General features: G+C 41.7%; 1 protein-coding gene across 1 annotated transcript in view; it reads left to right on the forward strand.

Moving 5' to 3' along the window:
• The window catches only part of LOC128361316 (unconventional myosin-IXb), a 59828-nt gene that overhangs the window by 5293 nt on the left and 27921 nt on the right, over nucleotides 1–26614 (forward strand). Inside the window, exons 2-4 of the mRNA XM_053321726.1 lie at nucleotides 16040–16278; nucleotides 16389–16608; nucleotides 17029–17538. Of these exons, the coding sequence (XP_053177701.1) occupies nucleotides 16103–16278; nucleotides 16389–16608; nucleotides 17029–17538 (906 nt within the window). The 5' untranslated portion in view covers nucleotides 16040–16102. The remainder of the gene's footprint in view (nucleotides 1–16039; nucleotides 16279–16388; nucleotides 16609–17028; nucleotides 17539–26614) is intronic.

Consider the following 26614-nt stretch of genomic DNA (forward strand, 5'->3'; position numbering starts at 1 on the left):
GCTCAACCTTGAGCTTTCTCCCCGAGGCGACATGGAGGGTAACGGGAGGGTGGGCGCTACCCTTCCGTAAAAACGCCAAACTGCCATCACAAGCGGGGACGAAGTCATTTACGGTTAATGCCATATGAACAAGACTGTGTGTGTGTGTGTGTGTGTGTGTGTGTGTGTGTGTACTCCGTGGTTGAACGGCCCAACTCTGACTGCTCTGACCTGCTGTGGTATTTTTTAGAGAGCGGAGACCATACAGAGAGATCAGGCGAAAAGAAAGTGAATGAGTGAGTGAGAGAAGGAGAGGCAAACAGACGGAGATCGGTATGGTTTTAAAGTCATCAATTCCACAAACTCATTGGTAACTTGGCTTTTTGAATGTGGCAGGCTAAATTTATAGGCTTTATAAATAGTCGCAGCTGTAATGACGGGGTATAAGTGAGGAAAAGGCAGAGTGGCTGTTTAAGGATGGCCTACTTACACTGCATTTGTTTGTTGTGCCTTCATTCAGAGCCGTCATTGCGAGGCCCCAAACACATCAAGTCAAGATGATTTGGATCAAAGTTTGATTGCGATCATTATGATTATACCAAATCTGCACGCTTAAAGTGATTATAGGCGCAGTCATAAGTCAAGCAAAGGTTTTACTAAAATATACAAGTCAAGAATTTTCCACAGTGAAGTGCAAAGTGGTCTGTTGGCGTCATGGAAGACGAAACGTAACCACTCACAGGCAGCTCGAGCACTCTCATTTCATATATTTAAGTTTCAAATCTACATCTCTGTGTGTTTGTTAGTAACCCCTCAGCAGTGTTTGCACTACTACTTTCATTACGTTCACATGTTTGTAAAGTGTGGGATACCAACAATAACCTGGCTTTTACTATCTACTTTGCATGCAGTCGCCAGCTCTGATTTTCAGAAATCCCCTACTTGTCTCCCTGTTGATTTTTTTTAGTAGCTGGTGAACTCATTATGGATTTAAGCTTTTCACCTCCTCTGCTGTTCATGTTACAGGGATACTTTTTTTATATTTTGAGATGTGATGGTGATGAACGGGCTTCAGCTGAGGCTGTGACTCCTGTGGTTGCAGATCTCCCCTGTGAGCCTGCGACTCGTCGGCCAAAAACGAGCAGCAGTCTCACAGGGCCACCAAACAAAAACATTTTCAGCCACAATAACATACCAACATTTTTTTATTACCTTCCACAATAGAGAAATGATGTCTTTTGCAACTTTGTGTCTGATTTTCTCCCCAGGCCCGTCTTAAAACTACTTTTATTTATTGAATTGTAGATTTGTTCCACGTATCAATGTCGCTACTACTGGTCAACAACTCAGGCTAACTGTGCTCAGAGCTCTTGTTTCAAGTCCGATAAATTGTATTGGAATCTTTCTGCCCACCCCCTCGGTTGGAGCGCTCACCCTCAGGAGGATTTCTTGTTTGTGTGTGTGGATACAAATTGACTAGTTGATGGCTGTGGTGAGTGCTGTAACCTCCCCCTCCGTCCTCTCTGCGGTCACTGATCCTGTCCCTTGGCTCAGGATTATGGGCAGAGAGAGGGCACACCCTGAGGCTCTATTTTGCTGTTAAACTTCATTTATACTCCCGGGCGGAAGCGTCCCCGGACAGCTGCGGACACTACAGACGCATCGTAGTTCTGTTTATCTCAGTCTCTGGAGTCCACTTGTAGGACGCGTCCCACACATGTGCAGCAGATCGGCGTCTATTGATTGTAGCGTTGTGGCTGCGCTGTCACAACTCTGAGAGTGACTGTTTGTCTAACAAAGGTCATTATTTAGTTATTGAACCGAAACATGCTTGAAATCGCTGCCTTTTTTAAAGATGTATTAGTATGTGCAGCACCTGCTGGGATTTCAACAAAGTATGTTGCCAGTAATACAAAGACTTAGACGTAGACTGAGTTAGATACGCAGGAAAACCCTGACCTCATGTCACCTGCTTTTTCTTTCATTTTAGCCAAACCACAGAAGTCATACAGCTGCGATGTGTGACACAGAGTTGTGTTTTAGGTAGTCTCAGTGCACAAAAAAACATTCCAGTAGTGATTCAGTGTCTGAAAAACATGAATTCCTGCCTGTAAGTTGGAGATAAACATGCACAAAATATTTGGACTTTCCTTATAACAGCCAGGGAAATTCAGGTTCATGTTAATATCCCCTTTTTGAGTTTATGGATTAAAACACTCAGCGGCGCCCACACATGTTTGACACACAGGAAGAGAGATTAAAGGATGAACCTGAAGTCCTGAAGAGATCGACGCAGTGGCCACAGAAAATGCTCCAAGTTTAAAGCTGATAGTACATTGGCACGAAATTGGATCTGACTTGTTTACATGACATCACCAGAATAAACAAGTCTCAAGAAGGAGTTATTAACACCGTCCCCGACGCTCAGAAGGAGACAGGAGGGGAAAAAACCCCACAGTCTCAACCGGGCGAGGCGGCAGAGGTGACGAACCATTCCCGTTACACGTGCCAGGATAGAAACGAGCCAGTATGGCCCAGCGGACACTGGATGGCACAGTGTTGACCAGTACGTGTAAGCCTCACATCGCACCACATGAAGCTCAGGATGTTTGAGCTTATAATGACAAAAAAGGAAGAAACAGAATCAGTTAACTCTGGCTTCATCAAACATTTGGGTTGGCATGTACCATAAAATTTGGTCAAACAGTGTTAAACATTGTTGAAGTGTGTGTGTGTCTGACTTTAACTGTGTTTACTTACCAAAAAATTGGAGTACATCTCACATGTTACTGTAAACAAAGAAAAAGTAGAACATAAGATAAATAATTGTTTACAGGAGCTCTATTAGGTTTGAACTCTGTGTCACGGTCTGCCAACTGCAACTCAGTCTCACCACTGGACGCCTGAAGGGCTGGGGAGAGTGACAAGAGAGAGAGAGAGAAAGAAAAGCACGGAGAAGTACAGACAAGAGAGGCACAGATGGGGAAATAAATGGAAAGAGAGAGACGGAGCAGGAACAGTAGACCTTGGCTTTGTGCTCTCCGTTGGTGGGGCTTCGCTCGGTTCTGTTTATTTTTGCTCTATTTTTACCATGTAGTCTGACTCTGGTCACTGATGAATAACTCCATATGTAAGTTACATTTGATCTGACGAATCACTCAGGATGTTTGGCCCAGGTGGGAGCGAGGGAGTATTAAGAGCCATGTTGTAAATCATGCAGAAGAAAAGACAGTAGACAGTAGAAGGAAAAAAAAAACATTATTTCTTTGTTTGTTTCCCCTGTTACTGGCCTGGTATTTTAACACAATGTGGGTGGTTAGGTTTAGAAACAGGCCATTCTACGTCTACATGTTAGAACGACATTATCCTTTCTAAGATGCTTATCAGCCACATGTTGGTGTGTGTATCTGCCGGGCCACCCAAACATCATCTGGACACACCACAGGGAAAGATGTTTGACCCGCTCCTTCATTACAAATCGTTTTTAATTTCAAACAGAGGTCAGAGCATGTTAAAAAACATCGGCTGAGTCATATTACAAACACTGAAGAGTTTCCAGTGGGTTCACGGCGATGCTCTGCCTTCAGCCGCCCATATTACACGTTGATGTCACAGCAGAGAGAACGTGGACCCCACTTAATCCTCAGTTTCTTTCTTCCATCTACTTCAATCTGAATAGTTACCAGTGGGATCAGTTTGACCTGCCGTCTAGACTTTTTTTTTGTTCTTCTTAGCGAACAAAGAAAAGTGGCATGAGTGTAACCCACAGCTGGCATTTTAAGTAAGTATGAACTTGGTGCAGTGCAGCGACTATTTTGGTGCTACAATGGAGTCATGTGTTTGGGAAGTGTTTTTAGAGCAGGGTAGCCCACATGAGTGAGTGTGTACAATAATCCCCTCTGTCTGACTCCTTCCCTTCACTTCCTTTTCCCGTCTTCCTGATTTTTGCCTGCAGCTGCCCCACATGTTCAGACGGCATACTGTATATATGTGTGTGTGTGTGTGTGTATTGCGCTGAAAAGGAAGGAAGTGTTTCCTTAACTGAACACCATCCTGAGCAGCAGCTATTTACCTGATTTAAAGCACACCTGATTCAAACTATTGTACAGATATTTGTGCAAATTTAAAAATCTTGATACGACAAGTAAACATCTTTCTTTTTTTGCAGCGTTTCAAAAAATGGCATCGTAAACTCTGAGGAATGACATCAATCACGGCCTATTTCCATATAAAGTAATCCAATGCAGGATCACTGTTGCTCAGGTCACAAAAAACACAACAAATGACTGCCTTGTAAATGTAAAAAATGCCAGCACTCCGTCAAATCAAATGACACCACCAAACCATTTCTAACCATATGAACTGATCCATCTCAAATCTAAAACTACATTTTGTTAATGATGGTTGTTTGTAGCTGTAAAAAGTTGTAAATAACAACCTGACATTAGGTCATAGAATAGAAAGCTTACAAGACTCTTCTGCTCAGTCTGACTGTCAGCTGCTGTGGAAAAAACAACTTAAATGTGAAATACTAAGGTGATGGGGTCTTTAAATGATGACACCTAAAAAAAAAACCTGAAGTTTACTATCAAATAAGACCAAGAAAATGAACAAAAAACTAAGGTGTTAGAACTGAGGGAACGATTGGCATTTTAGCTTGAAAAATGACTTTAATAATAACTAGATGATAAAAATAGACCCAATCTGAGCAAGCAGTAAACACAAAGAGCTTCACACATGTAAAATGTATGGCAGGGCTTTCATCTTATTGCATTACATTGTGCTGGTGTTTATATTATTGCGTCTATCTCTGGTCTAAACGAGTCTATTAATCCAACATGTTTAAGACGACGGGTCCGGAAAACTCTCCGGAATCCCCTGTCACCACGGACCAGCGTGGATTCCTAAAACATCCAATCAGACGGAGCAGGGCCTTCTGGGTTGCATTACTATAAATCAGACATGGTACGGCCTCCCTCATCTGGTGTATTTCATGTGGACGCTGCAGCTTTGAATCTAGAGTTTCAGCTCATCACACTGATTAAAAACATAAATTTCCCTACGCCAGCACGCTCGCCTATATGTCGTCCTGTAGCATCAGAATAAACCTCCCGGATGAAGAACCCTCGGGAATTGTGTCAGCTCGAGGCAGACGTCTGAGGCCTTGATGAGAATTTGCATGCATATTTTGCATGTGAGCTTCACATGGCTGCAACAGGTTAAGAGAGGTTTGATGAAATGCAGTGTACTTATAATATTATTGTTCAGATATATTCTGTTGACCTTTCTGCCGTGCTCAGTGGGTCTCGCCTCAGGCCGTATTGATGGCGTGACAGAATAGTAAAACAAGACACTATGTAAATCAGAAACATCACATCATGGGGGGGGGGGGGGGGGGTTTATGGTAAGGCAAGAGTTCATTTAAGACTGTGCTTCTCCTTCACTGCAACCTGGCATCTGGACTGAGTTAAAGCAGCAGTGCCAAATGCTCGGCGGTGGGGAGCAGAAGGGGGTTGGCCAGCAGGGGGTCGAAGGGAGGAGGCAGTACATGAGCTGGGGTAGCATTGGGGAAGGGGGGGGGGGGGTCAGTGATTTGACAGGAGAGATAAAGGGAGAGAGAGGAGGCACAGTGAAGGAAGTAGTTAGAAACGTAGTGGCACAGCAGAGGCAGACGAGTGGCGAGACGGGCGGGGAGGGTAAAGGAGTAGTGCAAGGCTGTACCTGGGCCTCCTAGATTACTGACCTGCTGTGAAATGTACATAAAGTAGGAGTTCATAAAGCTGTGGCTAAAACTAATGTTGGATCGCCTCGAGCTAGGAGAGAGCGGGCCGACACATGGGAGAGCTTTGAGGAGTAATACTCTTAACTCAGTCCATCCAGTGTGTTTGCACTTGGCCCTCAGCTGTTGACGTTATCCCCCATCTCGCTTGACTTGTGGTGATCTGCGTGTGATGAGGGGGTCAAACCTACCTCCGAGGGATGTCAGATGAACAGCAGCACGCTTCAGCTCATCAATACATGACTCAGACACATGACATTGGGAGCGGCGGATCAATGCAGCGCATTCAGATGACCATGTTATGATTGATTAGGTCATGGTGATTCATTGTGACTGGCGGTTTGCTAGCTTGGCATTGGTTTATGGTTTTTGTACTTCACTCTCAAATACTCGCTACTGTGCAGTTTGGCTTAAACGTATCATGTGTGATGTCTTTCTCTGCTCTTCGTGCTGCTTTTCTAGCAGCTTACTGCGACTAGGAAAGAGGATTTTGACCATGAGCTTGGGTTCCATATTGAATGAATAGGGTAATATCAACAAGTCAAAGACTGGATCCCTGTGGCTTCTCTCTCCTTTATCCTCTTCTTTAGACGCAAGCAGCAGATGCTCCTTAGCTCTGGTTTTATTGTTCAAGGCTGGCTGGCCTGTGAGCTGACTTAAAGACGGGGGGTGGGAGATGAGCTTTTAGTGCCCCCTTTTCTTCTTTAGCCTTCACTCTCTCTTCACAGTTCTCGCTCTATCTGTGCTTGTCTTATTGGTGCCTGCTGGTTAATTCTCTGATTGAGGTATTGGTCCGTTTTAAACAAAAGGCTGCATCTTTGAATAGGCCACATGGCTCTAGTGGGAGGGCTCTGATCCATTCACTGCCATTTTGGGTGCATCTGCACTTCCTATAGAGCCTCAACCCTGAGGCAGATTTGGCACTACTCAGCAGCAACAAGAGCAATATCTAACACACAAGTCCTGAGTGCATTTATGAATCCCTAAGAGGACACACAAACACACGTAGACCAAATGCCACTGGGAGCACACACACACACACACACACACACACACACACACACACACACAGAGTGAATCGGTACTTCCTTTACTTTAGAGGACAATGCAGCCTGCTTTGGCAAAGAGCCAGACCCTCTCATCTCCATTAGGTCATGCAGAGAGAGTTGTAGTGTTGATGGATACTTCAGTGGCCCCAGATCCACTTTCTGTGAAGAGAGGAGAGGAGCTTGGTCTACAGTGCTGCAGCCAGATGCACCGTGGGAGGGGTGAAGTTGGACCTGGGAACTTTGAATTGTTTGAAATTCAGGGTAAAACAAAATAGTTACATTCAACTTGAAGACAGATGTTCAAACAGTTAACCTCCTCAGCCCCACAAAGCCTTCAGCAGGCCCATCATTGCAAGCACATGTTGTCTGAACAAGCACTGTTAAAAGCCACACAGCTTTATTTAAATTCTAGTCAAGACCCCAAGAATAGCACAACATTAAAAAAATAGATTTTAACATTTTGCTCATTACAAAGAAATAGCTTTAGCAAAGCTGCTATTTATAGGACACAGCATGACCGTGATATTGTCCAAAACAGTAGAAAATGTTACTTTGAAGCCACTTCAAAAAAATGAGAACATTAGCACTCTTCATCTTATGCAGCAGTTTGGTCGGAGCTGACCGATGTGTGTTTTTGTGTTTGATGTGACTATTTAGAGAGTCACACAATCGCAGTCTTTAAACCTACGCCTAACTTGCTCATCTGTAGTGAGTCAGATCCAAAAATGTCTCCTTTACAACACTCATGATCGGGAGGGTGGCCTTGAATTTACTCATCAGCTTCGTCAGTACAAAGCTGGTTCCTCCAGAACAAAGCTGAAGAGATTACAGATGGGGTTTTTTTTAATTCGTGGTAATATTGTCAATTAGATCAAATGTTTTTGGTGCTAACATAGCTCTTCAGGGTGTCACATGCCTCCACAAAGGACCTCTTGAATCCTTGAGTTGTTTGGTGTGTGAAAAACTGACTCGTTGCATATTTTCTCCTCCTTTCTTCAGAGTGTTTTTTTATTTTAAGACTACTCGCCTCATCTCTATAGTTATTTGTTTTTTGAGGTCAAAAAGCTATTATTATTTATTGGTTTATCTGACAATGCTTCAGTTGTATCTCAGGTTGATCATTAATCATATGGTGGTTCAATCTCCGGCTCCTCCTGGCCACATATCAAAGTGTCCTTGAGAAACCTGACATTGTATGTCATGTATGGAGGGTAAAAAAAAAAGTAAGTTACTAAATAAATGTCAAACTAATGTAGTATAGTATCTATTGACTATATGAAAATAAATGTATATCTACAGAATATATATGATTTTTAATAAGTCACCTGTCCTCTGTCAAATCATCAAATAATGTGGTAATTTTTTAGATAGATTTTTTTAATGTATTTATTTAAGGTTATTTGTTAAGTACTCAGATTTCAGAACATTTGAAGTCAATTAGAGTAATTGTATGTTCATGTTTAAAGGCATACCATGCAGGAAGTATAAACGCATACAAAAATAATCCCTCTCCATTGTTACTTATGACCCACTAGAAGAGTGACAGTGTATCTACAGAAACACTTCCCTCTGCCTGCATTTTATTTTATTTTCCATGTTTGAGATGCTCCTCGATGTCAGCCTTTGAACAGTGGGTGTGTACCCTGCAGCCAATAAGAGCACACAGGGTGTGACATTGGGACTCGTAGTGTAGCGACCAGATTACATCACATCTTTGTCCTCTTCTCTCTGTCTGTGTCACGGATGACTAAAGAGAACAGGTCTGTGTGTGTGTTGACTGATGGCCGGGCCGAGTTCAACACACACACACACAGAGAGAAGCCACAGCATTCATACCAAATGCTGCATCTTCCTGCAGGGTTATGTGTAGGTGTACAGACGTGTGGGCGTGTTTATTTGTGCTTTAGAAAGTAACCACCATGAAACAATCAGAATATTTTTATTTATGTGATTCACTGCTTTATTTTTGCTACTGCTACTCCCTCCGTTCATTCACTCTAGTTTGTTTGAACACCACTGCCCTCCCTCTCTCTCTCTCTCTCTCTCACAAATCCTGCATAGTATACCTGTGTTATGCCTGGTGTACAGCAGCATTTTTAGGGTGAGTGATATAGCCCTAAAATGATATCACATTATTTCAGGGTGTTTTTGATGATATGACTGGAGGGTTTCTTTTGGGTCTGCTTGTACTCAATCGGCTGCTTCTGCTTGAGGTGGTGAAATAAGTTTAAGTTACCCCCTTTTTGTTGTTGCAGTCTTCTTGCACCTCTTACATGGTACTGTGGTTTGCTGTACGTCTGATCTTTTGTAACCAAACCACTTCCACACGAGTTGCTCCCCTTTTGAGCACAAATGCCTCCACTGTGGAACGCGTAGCAACGTTACTTATGTTTTCAGTCCTGTTTGTTGTCGCTGTGCAAATAACAATGACGTCATTACACAAAGAAGTTATACTGTCGTTATCGCTATATGGATTAATATCACATTAACATGAATAATGCAATGTAATCTGAGCATTTTTCTTTACTACTGCCACTGTCATGTCAGAGACTTGTTATGTCCATAGTGGAAGCTGCTCGTAAGCCGTGACTCCGGAGATTTATGAGGCATCCTCGTTTGACGCTGAGAAGGAATTCAGGGAGAGACTGTATCGTCAGCCAGCACATGCTGCTGACATCATGACTGCCTCCTGCTTTGGGATCACCTCTGTTTGTGATTGTGTATTCAAGTGTGTGAGACATATTGTAGTGCAGTGGTTCCCAACCTGGGCTAACCACTCCCCCGGGGAGGCACCAGAGATCGCAGTGGGTCCGCACAACTTTGTCTGCTCTGAGGTTGTGAGGTTACCAAAATTATATTTATGCACATTACATTTATAAAATCCCAATAACACACCTAATTGGATAATCAAAACTCTGTATAATCCAAATTAAAACATATTTTTGGTCCACATTTAAATTCATTAAGCTATTTATTACCAACATCTCTGGCCTCTTAAATTACGCAAGCAATCTTCTCGTCTCTTCAGGTCAGCTAGCGGGCTAGGCTAGGCTAGGCTAGGCTAGACCTGGGTAATTCATCCCTGATTGTTTTCCTGTTCTCAGCATCACTTTATGAATAAAACACCATGTCTGCAAGTAGAAACGTAAGGAATGACTTGTTTATTGTTATTGATGTTTGTTGTTATTGTAATTATTACACATAAACATGTATAGCTGTGTCCGAACCTGTGTTGACATGATGTCCATGTGAATATTAACAGACTTCCCCTGTTTAAGTTAATTGTCTGAATGAGATCTGTGACAGAGCTGTATGTATAGGCCTAGGTGCTGATACATCTCTGAAAGTCTGTCTTTATTCCTTATGTAAGAAGATGTGTGTTTCACTCTGTTCAGTTGTTAAAGGAAAACTGTTTGTGCTCTGTTTAGCTCTCACGAAAAGTGACAGTTAAATGTCCTTGCAGTTATTATTTCTGTTTGTATTTTATACACCTGGTGACAAACAGAAGGAAAGAAAACTGTATAGATACTGATATGTAGGGCTATTCTGTTTGGTTGTCAAAAATTAAACTGTGTGTGTGTGATACACCTGATGACAAAAAGGAAGAAATGTATCTATATACATTGTAAAACAAGGAGTATAACAACAAAAACCTACAACTGCTGTTTATTTTTGCAAATAAAAGTTTGTAATTAATCGCTTTATTATTTTAGTGCGTTTATGCGGGTAGGGGTTGGGGGCCTGGCTTGTCTTGGACACAGGCAAGGGGGACTTCAAGGGAAAAAGGTTGGGAACCACTGCTGCTTTAGTGAATGAGAGATGGAGGCGGGGGGAGGGGGGGGGGTGAGTGAGAAATACAGTCAGTATGTGTGAGAATGGAGAGATTGGGAATATTTCAGCTGAAGTTCATTGACCCTTTATGTGTCACTGGGTCATTCACTTCCTGCCACATCATAGAGTCAGCCGGTGGTGTCTCAGCACTGACTGGTCGCTCTGTTTATAGAGTTTCTATATATGTCGATGTGTGTGTGTGCCAGTCTTGTGAGGTCCATTAGGATGAAAATTTACTGTGTTGCACAATATAAGAGCATAACACTAAAGACTTTAACACATTTCTAAGTAGAATCATACACTGGCCATATAAAGGCAAACTATTTTCTGTCTCAACTAATTGGCACTCAAGACTTACAATTGCTCCTCCTCCTCCTCCTTCTCCTCTCTCTCTCTTCCTCCTCCTCCTCTTTCTTCTGGGTAGGGCTTTTCTCTGTGTCTTTGAAGGTGGGTGAAGAATACTGAGTGGGTGTTGTAAGGAAGGAAGAGTGAATAAGACCTATTTGGCTTATTTCACCTCTGCTGCAGAGTTTAAAGCACATCTGTCTTCAGCTATAATGCAGTTAGAGGAGTGCTTGTTTTCTGCTGACATTTTTTTTTTCTCTCTTTCCATTTCATTTTCCTTTTTACTTACTGTTCCCTGTTCTTCCCCCTGTGTGTACATGTGACAGGCTTTTCTTTAGAGATTGTGTGTACACTATTGCTCTTTTTAAATTGTTGCTTGTCAGAATTGCAGAAAATGAAATGGGCCATAATTTTAGTGTTAGGATAGCACAGTGACATGTAGACTGGACCCTGGAGAACTTTAAAATCTTTAAAAAAAAAACTTGTTTTCTAGGTAAACTATACCTAACAGAAGCTTAATCTAAACGTTTAATGAGGAAACAAAATAGTAAATAGTGCTTTTCAATGAAAAGTGTTACTGACAGTGAGATTTATTCTTAGGTTAAGTTTATGTTGCGTACAGACCAGTGTTTTCTCCGTCTTATTGATGATCAAACAGTGGAATTTAAATTACTGTAAGCTTATTCTCCTTGACTGGATAATGAGGGCTCAGGTGGGATGAGGTTAAGGAGTCCAACACGAATGAGTACGATGCCCTTAAAAATGTCTGGTGTAAGGAGCTTGTTAGTTGTTAATGCCTGCTCCTCCTCCTGTCTACGGTAAGCAGCTGAAGAGTGGCTCTCTACTCTCAGCTGTAGTCCCGTGCTCTGGTGTGTTCCCTTCAACCCCCAGTAAGCAGCTAAAGTGCCAAGCTAAGCCTACGCAAAGCAGACAACCCTGGGTCTTATCTGAGGAATGCTGGGCATCCTCACAGAGGATCTCCTCTGCAGGGAGGAAGCAGCACTATCTCAAAGCCTCCTGTCTCCTTTGATTGTCCCCCAGGACCTCTGTCTATTCTGTCTCACTTTTAGATGTTTACCTTTCTCTTTCTGTCTTTTCCTCAACTTATCATTGTCAAATTTTCTATCTGTCACTACCTCTTTTTTTCAGCTTTCCTGTCTCTCTCTCTCACTGCGGACACACACACGCACAGATGTGTACACATGACGCACAAGGCGAGATACTCACTCTCTCTCTCACCCTCTCTCACTCATTCACTCACTCACTCTCACACTCTCTCACACACACACACTTTCTGTAGCTTTATGTTTGCTCTTTTTAAACTGGCAAAGAGAGAAGCTCAGGGCTGAACATGACGGATTTAAACCAGATAGAGCCCATGATGGAGGATAATGATTATGCTGTCTTTTGTGGTCTCTGCAGTTTTGCATGCCTTGGCATTTTACAGGCTTGCATGCTTTCGGGACTGTGGTCAGCTAGCCTGGCAAAATCACAAGCTCATGACTCTAAAGTTGCTCTATTTTTCCTCTAATTCTCAACCGTGACCTAAATGATTCCAGAGTTGGCTTTGTTAAGACATCTTAGTCACTGCTTTTTTGTATTTTGTTTAGTGTCTGTTCCTGTTTGAGTTAAAATAACAAATTCAATGCATCACAAAACAGTATCTGAAACAAGCTTGGATGAAGGATCAATTTAGTTTGTCTTTTTATAGAGATAAAGATAGATACAGAGGTATGTACATACAGCATAGATAGAAACTAGGCTGAGACAAATCAACAAAAGTTCCCATACTTGTTATCTTTACCACCATTATGCAACTAGATGGTGGATGATTGAAATGCCCAATACACTGTCTTATCTGAGCTAAACAACTTACTTGTAAGTTAGCTATTGAGATAGTTTGTGTGTATTAATTTACAATAACTACACAAACACGTGAGCACACTCCTTTGTATCAATCATCGGAAAGTTTCAGTGAAAACGAGCCTTGTAATGGAGAAATGGAGAACTTGATTTCATAATGCATGCAACAGTCTGTGAGAGCCTGTTTTCCCTCTGCCTGCTTATTTTGGGTATATTTCAGACTATAACATTTCTTATTTTTCAGGTTGTGAAAATAAACTGTCTCTGCTTGAATGATAAAAATGATAAACTGGAGGCCACAGTGCTTACAGGACTCAACCCTGGATCAAGTTACCAAAGCAGTGCAGTCTGCCTGCCATACAGTGATTTAAAACAGGTTCCCATTCCCCCCAAGGGGGGCTTACAGTTTACAGAGCATGCATTAGTGATGCAAAGCCATGCTACACGATCCATCATTAGACCAAACTTTACCAAGCTGCTGTCTATGTGAGTCAAACTCAACTATAGATCACTACTCTGCTTTAACTTCTGTCACAGATGGTATCAACATGACTGTAGTCGAGTCGGACCTGAAATACCTCAGCACGACTTCAGAGAGCGTCCTTTAAAGTTAATCAGTAATGTTGGCCCGGCTCTCCGTTCCCCTGTGATGATGTAAAGCTGTCATCATGCCAGTCTGGCAACGTTTACCACAACATCTTGACTGACACTGTCATTTAATTTTGGTGTGCGGTGAAATGTGCACTTGTACAAAGAAATATGACCATGTAATGATTCTTGAGCGCTAATTACAGAGTTGCCTGATATGACTGTACTGAGTTAACACTAGCTACTGTACAGTACTCTGCAGTGTGGAAAACTGTGAGTCTAACAAGATCAGGATGCATCTGTACTTCTGTGTGTAGGTTGCAGATAGCCACGTGTTCACAGTTGAGATATAGATCAGTATTGACGGAGTTGTTTCCTTTCATTCAAGAACACGAAACCACGTAGCACTCCTATAGAACGACACGCAAACGTTGTAGTAGACATTTTTCTCTTTGATTGAAGCTTGTGTGATGAAACCTTGTCGATGCCGGTATGGTAATGACTGTTGATACCTCACAGGATATATATGCTGTGGAGCGATAAGAGTGAGCGGGTCTATCCTATCTTTCCTAATAAAGACCTGCATTACTTGAATCTCTTACTTTATTGTAAACAGCGTTCCAATTACAATGAAAGAGAAAGAGTCTGACCTTGTTGACTTCAGTGAGTCATGCGATTCATCAGGAGGGGGTTTGGCCTGTCCTCTTTCTTTATTATTGTGGTTTAGTTCATAAAAGTAGCTCGGTACATCTTTAAAGCAGCTTCACCTCACTCAGGAAGCCAGTGATGTCCATAATAAGGACTGAACAAACCTCTACTTTGTTCTCCGTTAATGGTCTGCTGTGATGTTGTAAGAGCTTTTGTGCTGTGACCTTACCAGGTGGACAATATTGAGTTATCCATGGATGCAGAGATGGGCTGCTGTGGTTAACTCTTTTCCCTACCACTGCTACGTCATGCATTACTGTAGGTGTCTCGTCTGTGAGAACGAATAGTGTGCGATCATTTCACCATTTGTGGTTTACCCCCCAGTGCGGTGTTTTGTGTATTTTCATCTTGGTCGCTGTCATCGAGCGGAAGGGTTCAATTTCTCTGCTGCATCTGCAGCTGCAACTTACGGTAAAGTTTCTGTGGCAAAGATATTTACAAGTGCTGTGATAGTAATCCACTGCAGAGTTAATAACTAAGAGTCACCACCAGCACTGACGCACACATCTGAGCTTAGCTAAAAAAAAAAATTCATGTTGCACTCTACAGCAACACGGATGCACCTTCTTCTTTTCGTTGGAGTGGAGGCGCAGTTTGAAAAATACTCGTCAGAAATGTATCTTTAGATAAAAGAAAAATCACTCCATTTAATCATTTGCTTTCTTTCAGTCATATATAGAATCAAAATTTTGTGGAGTGTGTCTTTTATCTAACTTTTTCAGTTGAGAAAATGTTATTGTGTTGCTATGTTGCATATTGAATCTTAGTCAGTTTTCTCTTGAGTGTAAATCATATGAAAGGAAACATTTTTTATTATGGAGTTAGGTGAGAAATAATGTGTATTTTCTCTATTTTATTCATTTGAAATGATTCATTATCACTCAGACAAGGCTTGACTGCAGACGGAGGACTTTATGCCTTATACCAGGTATCTTGTTTCAAATTGTGTTAATGTTCCCTCTACATTATAACTTGGTGTATTGATCAGCACCTCTTCCATCATAACATTAAAATAATCCACAGTGTACTTTTGGTTCTCAGCCTTTAAAAAGCACTGATAACTATTGATTGTTTATGAAATCCTTACAGACCTGTTTTGTGTAATCGGTCTGATCTGATCTGTGAGCAGATATTATTTGATGCATGAAGATGTTTCAGGAATTAAGTGACTGATTCTTCTGCACAGAAACAATAATAGAAACAATAATAGGCAGTTTGAGCACTTAGAGCTGTTTACTGGTAACAGTAATGTAATTATATTCTAGCATGGTAACATTTTTTAGTGCAGTAGTCAGCACCTCACACTCGTCTTACAACAGGAGGGGTAGTTTTGATGATCATGATTTCTCACCTTACATTATATGATTTTTCACCTGATTGCTCTTTAGATATTTATAAAACATTTCACAGGGGATTGATAAGAGGTGAAAGTGGCCTTAGCAAGTAGCTTTATAGACCTCAAGGCTAATCTGATGCTAATATATTAAGCTTGTGTCCTGTCAAACTATAACATTTACTTGTATAGGCCTGTTTTATAGGCATACGTCTGTAGAGGCGTTTCATACATCATCAGAATGTGAAACTCCAGGGTTCAAATACCAAGGATGAACTTTCGATGTGGTTTGAGACTTTGTTTGAAAATCAACTATTTTGTTTGCATTTTAAAATGCTTGCACGGAGCTGCAATGATGCACTGTTTAGGCTTTTAGAATGCTGTAATACTTTATGTTGAAATCTGTTCTGTGTTTCTGCTTTACACCAGTGTCGACTGTTTATCAAGATCGTGTAGGATAGTGCTGAGGTCATCGTCAGGCTTTTGACTTATGTCTCCCCCAGTCCAGTGTCAGTATGGAAAATGATCAGACACCATTATCACTGATCAATCTCTCATTTTCAGGTGCTGTGTGGTGAGAGGGAGGCAGCGGGTGCGGCATGCTGAGGCCACTCCCCCGGGCTCAGGATGAGTGTCAGAGATGGCGCTGCCAACAAGGCAACGAACGCATGTGGAGGAGGAGGGGGGGGTGAGCCAGCTAGCCCAGCTAGCCCAGCTAGCCCAAACGATCATGATGGCCGCTCATACATGCTCCAGATCTACCCACGGCTGGCTACCCAGGCTGCCACCTGCTGCAATCTTAAGTGAGTGTGCAGATCTTTTTTGCTCATTTCAAAACCTTGAAATAATCTTTTTGTACTGTTTCATATGTAAAGGGAATCGGCATTGATCAACAATTTTTTTTACTCCTCAGAGTGCAGAAGGATGCAACAGCAGCCTCAGTGATCTCAGATGCTGCCTCGGCACTGGGGCTGGACCCTGGCCACCTGTATGTGCTGGCAGAGGTGAAGGAATGTGGTGGGGAAGAGTGGGTGCTGGAGGCCGGAGACATGCCAGTTCAGAGGTTTCTGCTATGGCCTCGGAAAGCCCAGGAGCAGCACCCTCAGAGCCTTGGCTTTTACTTCTTACTACAGGTGGGGTTGACAGCACATAATTCACAGTGTAGTCTTACTCGGTGGATATGGACTGCTGAGAAAAATCCTCCTGCAGTCTGATTATTGCACTCTGCTTCCTTCTGCTCTCTCTTCCTCTTTGTTGCCATTTTCAGTGAGAAGCAAAAACAAGTAGTTACCCTAGCTAACAAGTTTCATACTGAAGAGTTAACCTATAAAAAAGGCAGATAAAGTAGTCACATGCAAAATATTGTCCAACATCATTTCACCCCCTCTGAGCATAATATATGAACTCCCCTTGACGATTGTAACTGGTTTTAAGAAATAAAACAACTCAGGATACTTTTAACTGTTTCAGAAACATGGTGTGTCAGTTTCAGCAGCAACCAGTTGAGCTAATTTAAGCTCTTTTCTTTTTTCCTTTGTATTTCCCTGACCCAGGAGAGGAACCGTGATGGCACTATCCGTTATGTCCACCTCCCGCCCCTGTCCAAGGAACAGGAGGCACAGCGGCTAGCCGCCAGGGGCTTCCTTCCCCCTCCACAGGACGACTTTGCAGACCTCTGCAACCTCCCCGTCCTCAGTGAGGACAGCATATTAAACAACCTGCGCACACGCTTCCACAAGAAAAAGATCTACACCTATGCAGGCAGCATCCTCATCGCCATCAACCCCTTCAAGTTCCTGCCCATCTACAACCCTAAATATGTCAAGATGTACGAGAACCACCAGCTGGGCAAACTGGAGCCCCATATCTTTGCTATCGCAGATGTGGCATACTACGCCATGCTCAGGAAGAGGGTCAACCAGTGCATTGTCATCTCTGGAGAGAGTGGCTCAGGCAAGACACAGAGTACCAACTTCCTGATCCACTGTTTGACTGCACTCAGCCAGAAGGGTTATGCCAGTGGTGTAGAGAGGACCATACTGGGTGCTGGACCAGTTCTGGAGGTAAGACTAATGCTTTGTAATTTTGTTCCACAAAAATTAAATCCCTATGGACACTTTTGTCTGTCAAATAATGATTTTTTTTTTCACTCAAGCACATGACACAAACTGTGTACACCGCACCTTGCACATTCACCCTCCCCTTTTACTACCTTTGTCTCAAAATAATTCAGGAAAAACCCTGCGGAAACAGACTTTAATATAACTGGTACAAAATGAATATGTATATGGAAGGAAGTGAATGAAAAGCTAAATGACACAGGTGAAACTGTTAGTGCCCCTTCAGAGCCTGAACAGCTTCTGTTTGTCTCTTCAGTCACAGTAATATCCTCACAAATCTGTTAAAGCTATTCATGCTTATTATGTTTACCATTTTTCCTGCACTGACTTTACTCAGGTGTAAAATGCTTTGCTCTTATTACTTTATATCCAAAGATGATACCACTTCTTCAAACGAGAGTCATCATGTTGCTATGGCATGCAAAAGCACACACACACATAGTCAGAGGATGCCTCTGTTATGCTTGGAGATTATTTTATGGGACAATAATTGTGTCTTGTTCGGTGGTTATGAATGAAAAAAAAATCCCATGAAAGTATCAGATCCATGCAGTGCTGAGCAAATGTCTTTCCAGGCTGCAACTGCATTGCTCTTGTGTGCGTAGGCTGAGCTAATGGGGCACATGGAAGTCTGTGTGCAGTGTTAAACACTTTAACATAGAGACTACATAGAAAGAAGAAATGAAAAAGAGGATGTGAAGTTCCTCTACCCCCTTCACATGGCCCCTTGCCTTTGAAAATGTTGTGGGAATCAAGACAAGACAAGATAGGGCTGTTTGTTGATTTCTCTACCTCTATCTACTTTTTGATCCAACACTTATATATCAGATCATGTTTGGTCTCTTTGGGTGTAACATCATTTCTAATCAAACATAATTTGTAGATTTTGATTAGAGTTTAGAAATGTGAACATGAGTTTCATGTGGAGCCGGTCATGACCAAAAGCTGGTATTTTTTTGTTGCTGTTTCAGTCAGGTGACTGCTCCTCTTCCTGCTTTTTGCTCTCTGTGAAATGAGATACTTGTCCTGACTTGCTCTTTGCAACCGCTGACAGGACAGAATGAACCAAAACTTCTGCCAAACTGAAACAGGAAACTTTGCCTTTGAGTTGATACCTTGTGGGAAAGAAAATCAATAAAGTAGAAAAACTCAAATTATTTTTCAAGCAGTGTATTGTTGAATTTTTGTGTAAGGCAGCTAGTTGATAGTAATGGGGCATATTTTAGGCCTGACCCAGACCAGTCAAACTGTCATATTAACAATGTCTCCTTTGCTTAGACCCCATTGTGTGTTTAACTAGAGCAAACAGCTGATTTACTGATACACAAAAAGGCAACAGGTACCTAAAATGGTGTAAACAGTGAATGAAGGTCTGCCTGTACGTCCGCTGAGGGGTATCTTTATACTGCAGACAGTTAAACAACCAGGGCTAATTGCAAAGTACAGCTCTCTGTGTTTAGAGACATGAGGCACAATCAAACCATGCAGACAAGCAGGCATCTGTTAGCTTTCGGATGGTTTTCACAAAAAAATGGGTGCATCATGAAAAGTAAGTCAATAATGCAGAGTGGTTTTTACTTGAGTTTATTCCCTCAGCCATGCGGCTAAGAACAGAGTTGTCTTCATTTAGCTTATTTTTCATCCCTGTAATAAGAAACAGGGTCTCCTCCACTTTCACATATGGAAGAATTTACCTCCAGTGAGACCTCAAGCGGGGTTATTATTTGAAGTCATTTTCACATCACTCCCACACTCATATTCTCTTATAAGCAATAATTCATTGTGAGTGTTGTATCGCATTGCACTATGCAGTGAAGGCCTCCATCACTGGAAGTTTAACTCCACTTTTAAATGCGTGTTTCATCACAGTGGATTACTAGACTGCTCTGTGTGGGGTACTGGGTGGCATGAAAGTGTGTGACCTCGGGTCAAATGATGTGTTGAGAGTGCTTCCTGTCAGTAATGTAATCTGGATGTGTGTTTGTGATTTGGGAAAGATGGAAGGACCACAGATGGATAAAGATAAAGTTCTGCCTTAAGCTGCAGAGTGTGCATCAGACTGGGAAAGCCCCCATCTCTGCACATTCACCTGAATACCACATTAACAAAAAGCAGAAATCCCAGCACTTGGTTTGGGTTTTGGTTTGATTGCTTTCCTTAGTTTGGGGAACTAATTACTCTCAGTGCTGATTTGAAAGTAAATCTCTACATATTTTCTTTTTTATTTCTCAGTAATGCCCATGGCTAATAATAGACCATAAGCCAGAAAAGCCATGTGTGGAATGTGATTCATTCAAAGTACAAAAGGTTGCTGAAATTTTGAAAAAAAAAAACCCATATCTGTGAAAGTGAGTTCACAGTAACTCACCACAGAACGAAATGAAACAGAAGTTTGATGGGAATTGCCAAGAAGCAGGCTTGAAGATTAAGATAAGATAGTATAAGATAAAACGTTTATTGATCCCATAGTGGGGAAAATTCATTGCTACAGCAGCTCAAAAAGATAGTGATATTAGAAAAAAACAAATGTATACAACAACAAAATTTAAAACCTAAAAAAAGGACCCTAAAGTGCAATTACAGTGCAGCATTGTACAGTCTGACTGCGGTGGGGATGAAGGACCTGCGTAAATGCTCCTTCTTACACTTGGGGTGTATTAATCTGTCGCTGAAGGAGCTGCTTAAAGCCCTCACAGTCTGATGCAGAGGGTGGGAGTTGTTGTCCATGATGGAGGACAGTTTGGCCAAAACCCCTCAGACTGAGCTAGCTCTTTTTTATCAGAAAGTAGCGATGGTAGCTTACAAACACAGTGTATCCATCCATCAATTGTCAGGTGGCTTTTGTCTCATAGACCCTCTGACTCAGCCTTCATCCACAGGACCGCTGCTACTTTCAGATGTAGCAGAATATATGCAGCTTTGGTCCCTTGATGTGTGTCAGTCTGTCAGAGTCTTTGGTTCCGGGTGGCTGACAAAGAGGAGGAGGGGAAGGCGATGGAGAGATTTTCCCCTCCATCAGCAGAGTTTCGGTCCCTTTGGCACACTGGCGGCCACTCTGCCGTTCACTCCCAGAATGCAGCGTGCGTGTTAGCCCAGTCCAGAGCTGTGGTTGCCGGGGCAGACAGGGAGACGGGTGTGGTCTTTGCTGGCCTGTTCATTGCAGGAAGTGGAGATTGGATTTCATCAGGGAGCAGTCAGTCAATCATTGTGGCTATTGAACAGCTGTACCTTTACCACCAGCAGCATTATTGCATCTAAATCTGCATTTCATTCAGAACAGTTAAAGCATAAGTTTAGACTATTCCTTTTAAGATTTTTCCACACTACTATTTGCTGAGAGACCTTTCTGGTTAGTTTATTGAATGGATTCAGTTTTGACAACACCCACCAGCTTTTTGCAGCATGCTCATAAGATGGCTGACATGAAACAAGTCTCTTTTACAGAGGAAGCAATAACTCCTCTGAAATTATGTTCCCTGCAGTTTCTCTCTACACAAATAGTCCACCTCTTGTGGTTCTTCCTGTGACAAGTTCCAGCCAAGGTTTTTTACATGGGGAGAATAATTCTATTTTTAGATCTGGTTACTAAAATGAAGGAATATTTACTTTGACAAAAGGATTTTATTTGGTTCTTTATTTCCCCTGGAAGCAGATCAGGTTGCAGTGGTGGAAAATGTAATGTGTATGTGCATTCTGTGTGTGTATCCTCCAGCTATAGGGGAGTTCGCCTGGCCCGGGTCACATTTTGAAGAGATGAGATCATAGTTTGTGGTGCTGGCCTGTGTGTGCTGTGTTACTGGCAGATTAAATGGCCCTAACCTGAAACCACTTGTCCTCGCTGTCCTACTTTAGTACTTTTCAGTTCACTTTTTTTTTTATCGGCTTCTATTGTGTAGATTTATGTGAAGTTAAAGAAGATGTTGTGCTGACCTTCTACCGTCTGAACAAACAGGGATTTTTCTACCTGCTGAACAGCTCACCTTCCTTAAATGAGTATTTCATTCATGAACTGGTCCAACTGGTTGATCCTCTGTTCTTTTGGTGTCTTTGTTTTTCGTTTGCCAGGCTTTACAGCACATTTCTTCTTGTGTCAGCAGGGCCCTCCTTTGTTGCAGAGAATTGACTGACACATAGCAGGGAGTATATTAGAGTAACATGTCAATAGTAGGCACGTCCAGATCAAGTTTTTCTTGCCCAAGTATATTTAGCACAAGACAATTGAACTAATATTCCCATGATATGTCATAATTAATAGGTCTGAAAATACTAGATTGAGATAATATCTGTTGACCTCCATCCATACTCTTTAAACTAAAATGACTAAAAACCTGCAATATGATCAGGTAAAAGTTGTTTTAGCCACACCTAGGTTTCTCACTTATTAACAGTTTTTGATGTGAGGTATGATGCAAGTATTTACCTTTTTTACCCTCACATTCAGTCAGTAATGTTATTGAAAAAATGATCTGCTATAACAGGCGTAAGTAGTAGTCAAGTGTACACTTCCTGTCATTTAGGACTGATTGTGTAAATCAAGTAAGGAAAACCTCGAAAATGTGACACAAACTCAAGAAAATGATGTTTTAGGCTGGCCTAAGCTATAACTATATGAGTCCAGAGTCTACTCCATGCCACTTTGTCTCATTACTTCAGACAGGAAGTTCCTATCATCCGGAACCCTCTTTAACAGGAAGCAGCTACAACACAGCAGTAGTTCTCTGTGCTGTTAGCTCAGAGCCTTGAGGGGTGTGGATAGAGCAGAGTATTGTATTGTACTGTTCAGGAAGTGCAGAGGAGTAGTTGGCCATTCTGTCTGCAGGCCCATTGTTTATCTCTTAGTTACGGGTTGCACCTTTTTTTTATTTCTTGGCTATATTTGGTTAGGCTGGGTGATTTTAAGTCGCTGCATCACACACACGTATCATTCACCTCACACACATAGAAAGGGTCTTTAATGGAATCAAACCATTCATGCTGTTCCTTTCAAGCCGATTGCAGCTTACATATAGCAGGATGCTGCAGGCCGCTGTAGGGTCTATTCATGGTACTGTGACCACACCACAAGCCAAGGTTTTGATGTGGTACCCATCTAGACATGGGTGGAGCTGCTTGAAATTACTCCAATCTGGTAAAACACCAGACCACAAGAGGAGCAAAACTGGTACATGGAAACTTTATCCTAACCATTTCAACCGTTACCTCTGACATAGCTATCCTCCGTGCTTGCGTTCCTCGGACATCTGAAATGTAGGCCCGCAGGAAGTAGAAAAACAAAGACAGCAAAGATAATCAGTACATACAAACAGGTAAGAAAATTAGGAAAGCTGTACAAGATACTGGAAATGAAAACTTTAGCTCTTAATTGAGTCTAAAAGGCTCAAATGGTAGTTATGGTATTTTTCAGGCTGGACCCTATTTTTCCATCAGGCTGCAATGTAATCCTTGGGGCAATTGCAGCCATCAAAGTAAATCCACTAAAAGTAAACACAGAAAGTAGCCGTCTGTAGCAGCATTATCACTAACTGCATAGTGAACTACATCAAGGCCTGTTAGCATGCCATACTTGTTTACATCTGAGGCTGTGGACAGCTCAGCATCCATGTGTGTACGTTTCCAAATTGCAAGGATAAAATGATGACACACACACAAACAGTCACATGAAATTGTCTTTTACATACCACGTGGAGCTCAACGTTCGCTCCAGCCAGCCTCATTCTTGATTCTGTGGAGGTGAAACAATCTGCAGGATGTCAATGTTGATAAACGCTGTAAATCTATTTGTAGTAGTTACACAGCTGGTATTACTCTCATCCAATCGAGATATGTAGATTTTCTGAGTCTGGCAGTAACAGGTCCTACTCTGCAGAAAATTTTTACTCTTCTCTTCACTTACATAGTCTATAGTGAAACTGCAAATTACAATGTTATGTTGAGCAGTGAAGTTGTGACACCACTCATGATATTAAATTTTATGTTTGGTCTGATGTTGAGCCTAAACACTAGATGAATAAACAAGGAGAAGAAGCTTTGTGTTCTGGTTTCCTCTGTGTTCAGCATGGATTGTGGTCTGTACAGTGCAGGACGAGTGCATGACAACTGTTCCTGTTTGTCAATGCAGTTTGTGTGTATGTCTCAATATTTTTAGGTGTTGAAATATATAGTAGATAATTTTGCAGTGTATTATAAAACAAAACAATTTATAAGCAAAGAAGATTTGCCCTCTAAGTTGCTTTCGTGTAATTGTGATAAAGATCATTTACTTCAACTGTTGCTCTCCTCGTGTTGTTTACATTATTATGTTTACACTTGTATGCAGTTGGGGTGAAACATAGCACACTTTACCTATAAGTCACTGCATGGAAGTGCCACATGTAGCACTGAATCCATACTTCACTGTCTGATCTATTTTCCAGCCATTGCTAATAATAATGATCATCTATTACAATCAAAAGTTTCATACTGAAGCAATTACAGGTTTTTTTTCCCCCTAACCACCACTACCACCACTTTGTTTCCACTATGCTGTCATCCAACACAACTCAGTTTGTTTTTCTCTGTAGATGATTTACTGCTGTGTTGCTGTCATGTGATAACTGGCCTACTACTTTTTCATGCAAGCTTTGCTTAGTCTGATGACATGGCATTGTATTTATACTGTTTGATCTAAATATTTGTAAAGTACATTAATCCATGAGTTGTACCAAATCACTCATATGTGAATCGTCTGCAAAGGCAAATTGTTATGTAACACATCTTCAATACCTTTAGTGAACTGCGAGTCACTTCCCCTCTCAGAGAACGCACTGCCACGTCATTTGTTCAAGATAAAGAATTTAAAAATATTCATGCGGTAATTTATAAAGTCCCTAATATAACCACATTATTCAACTGAACATTCACCGATATTTAATTGAAGCACCAGCAGCCCCTCGGAGCGCTATTGACGCAATTATTGTACCTCAAAGAATCAATTCTTTGTTAACAATCCAGTTGACTTAAGCTGGGGGGGGGGTTTAAGAGTAGTTGGTGGGATATAGCGCTGGCTTGAAGCGAGGCCAAGTATAGAGGAGGATCTGTGTTGAGACGTGGTCGCATTCAATCACTGCCAACATCATGTGATCTCACCAAAGTATTTTTCACATTTAGAACAACAAACAGTGATTATTTTGTCACTAAGTACCATTGGTGTTTGGTTTCAACAGTGAAGCTACCAGTGATTATATAGTTGATTACCTGCCTGGTTTAACCTGTAATTGTAAGTGTGTAAATTTTAAGTTGGCTTTGAAGAACATTGTTGCAGGTGTGAACAGTACAATGCTGAATGAGTGAACATGTCCACCTAGAGGTTTGATGAGTTTTTGCACGAGCGAGCCTGCCTGTGAATGTGGGAACTGTCTTTGTGGCGGTTGGTCTGTTTAGAGCCCTTTTGTGAGTGTGTCCAGGCTGTAGTGAGGTGTCAGTGTCAGGGCCTTGGCAGGACTCGTGGAAATGTTTAACCGAAGCTTGTCTGTACAGCTAGACTTTAAAGGATGCAGTGGTGCCTCAATGTCCTATCAGTAAGGCCCAGTTTTTACTGATAGGCTTTTTCTCTTTTTTTTCATTTTTCTTATCAGTGTATTCTGAAATTAACAATAAAAAGAAGTGCTAAAAACTCTAATGCTGTCAGATCATTACAGAAATGTGTGATCAAAGCTGCACAAAAGCTGTTTGTGTTTCTGAGGAGTCTGTTTTTCAAGAAAATCAAATATTTGATGCAACATCAGAACATTTCCTTTCACAGATTTATTTTTGGTTATTCAAGTTTATAGTCGACCTAACATTTAAATTCCTTTTTAAAGTATATAATTTATAGTTTCCCGGGGTCTACACCAGTTGCTTGCTGAGACAAACAACTCCTAAACTGCACTGTTTGTAAGGAGAAGTTTGTGTGTATGTGAGGGGGCTGAATGGGGATGTGAGACTTCATTCTGGCTCTGCTAAAGTGGAAATGTACAGGGGGTAGCAGGCTGCCAGAGGAGCTCTCACACCACAGAAAGGACTCAGTTGAGACAGCTTAGTACATCATGAAATGTTCACTGGATATAGACACTGCAGACTGTTAACTCTGCTTTGTGTGCTTGTTTCTCACTTTCTCCCCCTTCGTTTTGCACTGCAGCCCCTATCTCATAGGAATGCCGATTAGACGGCATCTTTCCATGGACATGGTTTGGCAAGCCATAGGTCCACTTCCTCATACCTGCTGAGCCTTTCAGCCAATCAGATCATCTCTTGATAGACAAGTTCGAGTACGAATGATGCTGTGACATGTTTAGCATTCCCTCCATGATGCAGCAGCCGGGGCTTTGCAGAGATTTCCCAGGGTTTTGTGCTCTTGGCTACAAGGTTATTGGAAGGAGGTGATCAGAACGGCACCGGGCACAGTGGGCAGCACTTTAGAGTGTCAGAGCCAAAAATACACTTACTGACCCCCAAAATCTGGAACAGAAGTGATGGCAATGAAGTTTGAAAATAACTGACAACACCTGAAAAAGTAAATGTTCAATTTTACACATAAGAATTAATTAACATGCATAAAAATGGCTTAAAATAGTGAGTGATTTGCACATACATAAAAAAAAAATAGAGAAAGTAATTATAAAAAGATATAAAACAAGATAGCCCAGTATGTAGGTGGGCTTGTCTGAGCAAGTCAAGATAAAGAGGATAAATTATTTTGGTCATAGATGAGAAACAACCAAGAATCTTTCCTCATCCATCAATAAGCAACAGCTCTTGCCTCATACTTCCCTCAGGTCTCAAAACTATTTTAGAATTGTAGTTAGAAGAAGTACATTGCAGCGCTTTCACAAATGAAGACTAAATATTAACAAAAAGGCAAGTGGTTCATTCTTGGGAATCCAAATAAGACCCTGTACTGTAGGTGTCTGTGCATGTGTTTGTTTGTGGCCCCCGACTCTAATCAGCCTGGACACCACTGTATCAAACTCACTGTGCGACTGCTTTACAAGAGACAATGCAG

This window comes from Scomber japonicus, chromosome 7 (assembly GCF_027409825.1).
Source record: "Scomber japonicus isolate fScoJap1 chromosome 7, fScoJap1.pri, whole genome shotgun sequence".
Lineage (NCBI taxonomy): Eukaryota > Metazoa > Chordata > Actinopteri > Scombriformes > Scombridae > Scomber > Scomber japonicus.